Source organism: Agrilus planipennis, unplaced genomic scaffold (assembly GCF_000699045.2).
Source record: "Agrilus planipennis isolate EAB-ADULT unplaced genomic scaffold, Apla_2.0 scaffold30, whole genome shotgun sequence".
NCBI classification, from domain to species: domain Eukaryota; kingdom Metazoa; phylum Arthropoda; class Insecta; order Coleoptera; family Buprestidae; genus Agrilus; species Agrilus planipennis.
The window spans coordinates 1,158,560-1,167,851 of record NW_020438923.1 but is presented as its reverse complement, the minus strand read 5'-3'; the positions used below and the strand labels follow the sequence as shown (position 1 = coordinate 1,167,851).

At 35.2% G+C, this 9,292-nt stretch overlaps 2 protein-coding genes across 6 annotated transcripts in view; one reads left to right on the top strand and one right to left on the bottom strand.

The window, feature by feature from the left end:
• The first annotated feature begins 57 nt into the window (after positions 1–57).
• LOC108732282 overlaps positions 58–9,292 on the top strand; it is a 40,339-nt gene continuing 31,104 nt past the window's right edge. The window contains exon 1 of the mRNA XM_025973868.1: positions 58–133. Within this exon, the coding sequence (XP_025829653.1) occupies positions 91–133 (43 nt within the window). The 5' untranslated portion in view covers positions 58–90. The remainder of the gene's footprint in view (positions 134–9,292) is intronic.
• The window catches only part of LOC108732276 (proline-rich extensin-like protein EPR1), a 19,174-nt gene continuing 11,598 nt past the window's right edge, over positions 1,717–9,292 (bottom strand). For 2 of the 5 annotated variants that reach the window (XM_025973867.1, XM_025973863.1), the window contains exon 2: positions 1,717–3,127. In XM_025973867.1, coding sequence (XP_025829652.1) covers positions 2,113–3,123 — 1,011 coding nt within the window. In that variant the 5' untranslated portion in view covers positions 3,124–3,127 and the 3' untranslated portion in view covers positions 1,717–2,112. Of the gene's footprint in view, positions 3,128–3,219; positions 3,445–3,470; positions 4,378–9,292 lie in introns of those variants that run through there. The other 3 variants (XM_025973864.1, XM_025973865.1, XM_025973866.1) reach the window with 3 other exon arrangements.

The window sequence follows — 9,292 nt, the reverse complement described above, 5'->3', positions numbered from 1 at the left end:
TTTGTTCTTTATATATTTGATATAGATATATAATAATTTTTAAATATTTTTTTTTTCAGGACCCAATGAAAACATTGGAAACCTCTAATAATGGGTAAAGGTGATAAGAGAGGCCTCCAACGTACAGATACAGGTAACTAACTGACTTTGATTTTAAGCGAAAACATCTACCACTAAGCTTGCGCCAAAATCAATTGAGCTTTGGACTCCTGAAGGTTCGATTGGTCATCAATCAGCACAAAGTTTCGATTCCACGTCCATTAAATTAAGAATTTCAACTTTTGTCAGATAGAAACTTTATCATCACAAAGACAATTGACAATAGTTTAACTTTGTTTCTTTCTTTCTGTTCAAACAAACGAATAAAAAAAAGACAACCATGCCGAATCGACAAAATTTTAAGCAGTTTTTATTTAGCAATTGTTATCGTTAATAAATAACAATAAAATTATCTACTAACTATTAAATACACATCTTGGATTAGACTGGAATCAAAATGGCCTAGAATATGAACCATATGTGTAATAACAATTGAACTCAAATTTCATATTTAAACTATTTGAATTTACGCGTTTTATAACTTTTTAAATACACCATTGAAGACTACAGCGATATCATTATAATCGGTTACCAATACAGAAAATTTATCGGAAGGTTTTGGGATGAAGTTTTTGAACCAGATCAAGGAGAGGATGAGTTAGGTGGCAAGTAAGGTTTAGCAGTGAAACGTGACTTGGCTTACAGGATGGGCTCTATTGTTAACTTATTCCGATCGTCGTCGATTCAAGAAATAATACTAAAGGAAAAGATTTCGCCATGGCGGGTGGGGTAGTTTCTTTTCTATTTTATGCCACCTATTTTAAAATCTTTGTTTCTCATCGTTCGGCCACGACCACACCACAATGAGCGCAACAATTTATTAGAAATCGCTTTTACCGAAACTGTAGCACAATCTTGAAGTGAACGTTCAAAATCCAATTTAAGTGAGAAAATTTATTAGAGACCTACCCTTTACTGTATATATATATAGACATATATATGTATGTGTTGAGCAAAAGCCCGCCGCTACAAATTCGATTTTAAATCGCTAGTCGCGTCTATTAGGAAAACTGCTAGCCCTCGGGCTTTTCAAATTATGGAGAAATACGCGCCGCATGTAGCTACTTTCCTGTACGACGCTTTTACCAAATTAAAAATGCCGTCGCACACAATTCGTATCATATAATTTCATTGTCGTTGACGTTATATCTGAAACTACAAGATGACTGCCATTTAACTGGTTCAATTGTTATTAAATAAGAAACAAAAACAAAGCGTACAATTACTTATCGCATACACTTCGTATATTATCATGTAAAATCATCATCATAAGGTCGTCAGTCTTAAGACTGATTGGACACGCACCTCCACTCTTTCCTATTCTGAGCTAAACATCGCATTTCTAATCTAGGTCTACCTCTACCCCTCTTGACTCCCGTTTCTGTCTCTAATATGTCAGAGACTAGACCTTCATGCCTGAGAAGATGTCCTACCAACCTATGTCGCCTATTTGTCATTGACTTCCATGTAAAATATGGTAAAATTATTAATTCGATCAAAAAATGCACAAGTTACAAAAAAACAATTTCTTTTCTTCTTTTTTTTTTTTAAGAAAAATGACCCGTTTCTTGTGAAAGACATCATATGAAATGCAGGATCTTACAGAAAATCAAATAATTAATAGCACAATTTAGCATTTTCTTTAATTAATTACATTTAGAACATACATTCTTAAATTTACACGGAGGCCAATTCGTAAAAATTAATCAATTAAATATTTATTTATATATATACAGTCTTAAGTTAGTCCTAGTTTACATTTCACAAATAATAATTATTATCACCGGGATAATTAATTTAGCACACTTATCGTAACCTATAATTATACTTATATAGAACATAAATAAATTAAATTAGATCATCACACGAAGAACTTTTTAGGAAGTTTGATTCTCAAAATGCTACCACAATTTCTATCATTTTTACCTGTCCGAGCACCACGCAGTCCATTTTTAATTTGTTCAAAAAAAAGAGCAACACTTCACCAATCAATTCGTACCTGTAGGACGCACTTCATTTACCCGTTTTATAGAACTCGAGCGCGGCATTGATGGCGGCTTTGGCAAACTCACTGTCACAGGGGCTCTTGTCCCAGAACGGTCCCGAACACCCCAACTGTTCGAAACAGACGTTCGTCACGTCTTGAGAAGCACCTGAACAACAAGAGATAATCGCCCAGACGCACCTACCAGGAGCGTTGGTAGCCGGAGGCGATCCAGCAACAGAATACCCAGCATCCGACTTGTTTTTTTCATTCTCTTTCGACGCCGATAAACTGTTTATCCCATTGGCTTCTTCGGTGGTAGGTCGGTGCACAACAGATGGGAAAGTACTCGTGGGAGGATTGGGGGGTCGCGGTCTTCTTGTAGGTATCCTGCTTCCTCCAGAGGGTTTCCTATTTATTTGCGGCGGAGTATCAGCAAGATCCCACACAGGAGCATCGTCGCCGTCTCCGAATTTGTTAGAAATTTCGAAATCGGGAGCCGATGGTGGCGCAGTGGTTGGAGCGGGAGGATTTTCGTACGGGGGGAGATATTCTCTGTTAGGTTGAGGAGGATTAATCGGCGGATAGCCGGGATTAACCAACAACGGCTGAGGAGGAAAATATATCGGCACGCCACCTACGGGACCCCAAGCCGGGATGTAGTAAGGTCTGTTTAAGGTGTACGTAGCCGGAGTCCACGAGGAATAAAAGTAGGCCGGTGGGAGCGATTCGGTAGGATCTTGCCACAGCGATTCATAATTCCTGCTGCGCAGTTTCTTAATCGAACCCTTACTTCCGGCGCGGTGATGGCGCAATGGTACTCGGGGCGGTTGGTCACCGTACATCGTCTCCAGAGGCTTGATCTCGCTTTTATCGTCCGACATGCTCGTCTTCGTCGTCCTGGTGGTGGTGGTGCTTGTTGTATCTTTGCTAGGTGCCGCGTATTGATCCTTCCGCTGGTCCTCGGACTTCGAAGCGCAGGACGACGTATCCGCGCACATCAGTAGAACCACCACTGTGACAAAGATCTTTGCAAACATCGCTCTAAAAAAATTAAAAATAAATTAATCAAGTAAACAATTCACACACAAAATAGCTTTTCCTCAACATGTCAAAGATTATCGACGACTACATACAATTAATTTCTGTATCTCTCAAAAATAGAATTTTCTTTTCTGGACAAAAGGTACCCTATGTCCTTTCCTGTACCCTTGGCAATGTGTATACAAAATTTTATGATGATTGGTTGAGTACTTAAGGTGTGAAATGGTAACAAGCAAACAAATTCACATTCGCAATCATAATATTGGTTAGGACAGTTGACCTGGAGAAGAATTTCGTTAAAAACAATAACGGAACATGTATAATTTACAATCAAATAAAGTACCTACTATTAGAAGATGGCTACCGATTTATCAGTTCTAATACGTTACAGCAATTGTACATATCTGAAGTTCTCCAGCTATCCCATCTGAATTTATTAGTTACAATCTCCTGTTCACTCTTCCGCGTATAAATAGTTTTATTCTGTCGTCATGAAAAAGTTTTGCATATTCTTAATTAACTTGTACTTTGTCAGCACGTCGAAGAAACATTACGCATGTTTCGAGAATCGTGGTCCAAAGATTGGAAATACGCGGTCGATTGCTTACTAACATCAGTCAATCATTAACAATGAAGCCGTAATTTCATGATTTGCAAAATTTATAGTTCGAAAATTCCAACGTCAAAAACGACGGGCACCTACAACCTACAACGTCGAATTTTTAAAGTTCGTCATTAGAAGAGAAAGAAAAAGAAAAATGTCGAGTTTAAAATCGATTGAAAAAAACTGTCGATTCCTTAATTTAAAGGAAAGGACACTTTGCACACCAATTACTTCAAGGGTGAAGGTCCTTCTTGCGAAAGTCGCCGACGTGAAAATGTATTTTTTGTCTTCCGTTATCCTTTTGTTTATTTTCCTTCTTTTTATCTTCCACGTACCGATGCAATGGACCATTAAATTTAAACACGAAATCACGCGGGAACCTGCCCTTTTTTTATTAAAAGAATTTAAGCTTAGTTAAACCAACCACAGGCGTTCGTCTGTGTTGTTAGAAGATTAGGAAAGCAAAGAAAATTGAACGAAAAATTTTCCACCTTTTATTGCTTCTCCGTTTAAAATAGATACCGAATCTTCAATAAATTTGTGTTTAATTTACTAATTCCATTAGTACTTTACATAAGATCCATTTAGCCTTAATTTTTTTTTATTATGTTGTTTGATCAATTACCCAAGATTTTAAGGAACGACTTTGATCAAGAAAGATTCTTTAGATATAATCACAAAATAAATTTCAGAAATTGACAACACTTACGTCATTTATATAGTCTTACATAATTGGAATGTGATTTTAATTTAAATTAATAATTTGATTGAAAAACTGTCTCACCTAACTTGGATGATTTCAGATTGATTTGATTACTATTTATTGAGACACTTAAATGTGTGATATAATTTTTTTTGACTTTTACTACTTTTATTAATTTGTTATTTCGTGCCTAATAAGAAACCGATTAAAATTGAACTTCATATTCATTAAATCAATGCATAAATCAAGCAAAACTTAAGTGCAACTAAAGGGCGTTTAATAGATGTTAAAATCGACTTTAATAGCATCGTCCAGAAAACGGAGAGAACATGAAAAGGGTAGCAGTCTAGTAGTAAACCCTAGTGACTCCATCACATTCGTACAAAGTAATGCGAATCTGTGTACGATTATTACACAGGTCTGCGAAAAATAAGTTTTTTTGTATAAATTTATCTTAAGCATGTAAATTTTGGTCTATAATTTGCAAATATAAACTTTGTTTTACCGTATCACGTCACATTTTTTTTGTATGTAGATTAATATATGTATATATATATATAGCTCTTTGAATCGGCAAATTTATTTGTTTTTTCACAAAATTCATTTTATAGTTTATATTTCTATTTAATACTCTCTGACTGAGCATTATATTGTCTTTTACTTTATTTTAGATAGTCTGAAAGTAACTATAGTCGTTTACACCGCCTAAAAAAAAAATAGTTTATAGCGCGCCATTATTGAGAGAGATATAATATTAACGTGTAATAAAAGATTGTGTTTCATTTATCTTTAACTATGGCTTCTCGGAGTTGTAAAAACAATTCAAATGTATTTTTTTACATTTGCGGACAATATACAATAGTTAAGCAAAGATTGAATATAACAGACTTTGTAAAAAATGCTTATTAAGCTTGCTTCAGAATGAAGTTGTGTCACCAAGATAAACACTGGGTTACGATAAAATATGCCGGTTATGTGTTGAAGTGTTAAGACAGTGGACTTATGGTAAATCAAAATCATTGTTATTCGGTATTTATGTCCAAATTAGAATGCAATTGGAAGTCGGAGTGAAAAATGTCATCAATACGAGTTTGAAAGAAGAAAGTATTGCTTCCACCACTTTACATTAAACTTGGTTTGATCAAACAGTTTATAAAGGCATTTCGACTTGACCAACGGTGATTATTTCATGTTTAGATATCGAGGTCATGATCTACATAGGTTTTAAGCATATAAAAAAATCGTAAGGACACAAAAAAATACTTTTTAAGAAAAAAGTCAATTCAAAAATCACGTTTTTTTTTTGTTTATTTTCGATTTTTCCATGCTTTAATATTGTCGGAGATAACTTTAACTAACACCATCGAAAAGAGCAACGTTAAAAACATAGAAACACTGGTTATCGAATATTTTTTCGTCGCATTTATTACGTGGCAAGGGTTCAAATGGAAATGTGTTCTCTGAGCATTTATGGGTTAATGTGACGTGGTATACACCATATGAATATCGGTTTCTATTACTGTTAAGACAATTACGACAAACTCAAATTCTGATTAATATATTACTAAAAAGTATGAAATTAAATACAATTATCTGCTTTAGTTAGTTTGCAAAAAATAGGAGGTGTATAAATATGTAGGTACACTTTACAATATAGATACGAGTTATGATCCAAAAGTTCGCGGACTGATGCCATAACACCAAAACACCGAAGCCGTCGATGGGTGGGGTTAGGCAGATGCATTATGACTTATGAGTGTACGAAGCAAGATTGAACTTGCTCAGCTCAATAGCGGCCACCCCTCGCGTGTTTTTGTAACGTGTTACATGTACACTTCTACAATTTTTAAGATGAACGAAAAATTAGAGAAACATGCTTGCGTTAAATTTTGTTTTAATCTCGGAAAAAAAGCTACTGAAACGTATGAAATGAGTCGGCAAATATTTAATGGAATACAATGAGTCGAACACAGGTATTTGAATATGTCCGATTTAAAGCAGAAACGAACTTTCCACATCCACTAAGTCAGAAAACATCGAGTAAATCCAAAAATAAATCCGTGAAGATCGACGGCAGACAATTGAACATGTTGCCAATAAATTTGGAATCGGTTATGGAACTTGTCGGCGATTTTTGACTAAAGAATTGGGCATGCATATCATAGTGGAAAAGCTTGTTCTGAGACTGCTGACTGTTGATCAGGAGCATCAAAGGATTGACGTCTGCTCAGAATTTAAGGAACTCGATTCAACGACGAAAACCTTTCTGGAGTGATTACCGGCTACAAAACGTGGATTTAAGGATATGCTCTAGAAACAAACCAGCAATCAAGTCAGTGTTGATTAGCTGAAACCGAAATAATGCAGGCAGGTGAGGAACAACGTGAAGAGCATGCTTATCATTTTATTCGATGTTAGGGGAATTGTACACAGGGTAAGATAGTGAATTCAAGTTTTTACTGCGATATTTTGAAGCGGTTACGCGAGTGCATTAGGCTCAAAAGACCCGAACTTTATCGTGAAAAGAGTTGGATGCTACACCACGACAATGCCCCATGTCACACGTCATTTGCGATGCGAGAGTTTTGGCGAAAAATTCAATGGTGCTCGCCCCCCTCCCCTTCTCATCCGATTTAGCTCCTTGTGAGATGGGGTTCTTCCCGATACCTTAGAAGAAGAAATTTAAAGACTCGAAGGCGGTACTCGACGCGTTCTCAAAAAAGGACTTCCATAAAATCTTCCAAAGCGTTGGGACCGGTGTATAATATGCACAGGGGGACTACTTTGAAGGAGACAGCGTGGCGAAGCTCAAGAATAATTTTCGAAAGATTTATGGCGTCAGTCCTAGAACTTTGGGATCGCACCTCGAACATACATCGTTTATACTTTATATTATATAATAGCATACAGGTATGTATGTTTGAGTAAAAAGTTACACCAATTTGCTATTTATTATTGAGTGCGTTGACGGCTTTTTATGTGATATATGTTACCATATTTACACATCATTTATTTAGCAATAGAAAAATACTTATATACGTTAAATATGAAGGTAAAAGTGCCACTACACGATTCACGAATTTACAGTTTATATTCATTAAATACACACGTACGCATTCGAGAGTCGACAGATGTTACTGCCACGCATTTGCCAGAAAAGCAAGCTCAATGATTGATGCTCGCAGCNTAGCAAGGAGATCGGGCTGAAACTATAGCTACAAGCTATCCAAGGATGGTACTATAGAATGTCACCTCAAGGTAGGCCTAGTGGCGTCATCTCTTGGTTAGGCCGGAAACTTATCAATCCACCCTCGTATAATATTAACGTGTAATAAAAGATTGTGCTTTATCTATGGCTTCTGTGAAAACAATTCAAATGTATTTTTTTACATTTGCGGACAATATACAATAGTTAAGTAAAGACTGAATATAACAGACTTTGTAAAAAATCCTTATATTAAGCTTACTTCAGAATGAAGTTGTCACCAAGATAAACATTGGGTTACGATAAAATATGCCGGTTATGTGTTGAAGTGTTAACACAGTGGACTTACGGTAACTCAAAATAATTGTTATTAGGCATTTCTGTCCAAATTAGAATGCAATTGGAAGTCGGAGTGAAAAATGTCATCAATACGAGTTTGAAAGAAGAAAGTATTGCTTCCACCACTGTACATTAAACTTGGTTTGATCAAACAGTTTGTAAAGGCATTTCGACTTGACCAACGGTGATTATTTCATGTTTAGATATCGAGGTCGATGATCTATATAGGTTTTAAGCATATAAAAAAATCGTAAGGACACAAAAAAATACTTTTTAAGAAAGAAGTCAATTCAAAAATCACGTTTTTTTTTTGTTTATTTTCGATTTTTCCATGCTTTAATATTGTCGGAGGTATTTTTAACCAACACCACCGAAAAGAGCATCGTTAAAAACATAGAAACACTAGATATCGAATATTTTTTCGTCGCACTCATTACGTGGCAAGGGTTCAAATGGAAATGTGTTCTCTGAGTATTTCTGGGTTAATGTGACATGGTATAAACCGTATGAATATCGTTTTCTATTACTTTTAAGAGACAATTACGACAAATATTAACAATTTAAGAAAAAACTTTTCAAAAAAAATTTTTCGCAGACCTGTGTTATTATTATTGTATTTCGTTACCGGTTAGGATTATAATTCCATCTTTTAAGACCGACATACGGCAGCTATTTCAATTACTTACGTCGTAAACCTTCTTTTGTTAGAGAGGGAAATAAACTGAAGTTTTTGGAAACGTTCCAAGCACAATTCGACTGTATAGCAACAAGTTAAGGTCTTTTTAATTGTGACAGATTACGATCCTGTAGCTGACTTGTCTAATTTTGAACGATATGATTAATTACTCGCACTAATTGCGCTGCCTGAGCCGTTGTATTAATAAATAATATGTAACTAGATACACATATGCGTCTCTATGTAACTTTATACAATTATTGACCCCTTCCGATACGTAACCGGGGCTAATTGGTTAAACAATTGATGAAATAACATGTTCAAACAGGTAATTAACATAAATACGTAAGGATTATGAACGATTATCTGATTAAGTGTAATTAAACAAATAACGGAAATCATTGATATGCAGTCAGGTCCAGGAGTGATAAAAATTCAGAAGGAAATGCACCTTCTCTTTAAGGACTTTCTCCAGAAACAAATGAAACAGTTTGTTATGATTACGGCGAACTAATTTATGGTGTTTACCACAACTATTAGGAATACTTATTCAATAAACCACAACAAGAAAATAAAATTGAATTATTGAATTTATGATTTTATAACTTTGTATTAGTTTTTTTTTTTTTTTTTAACTT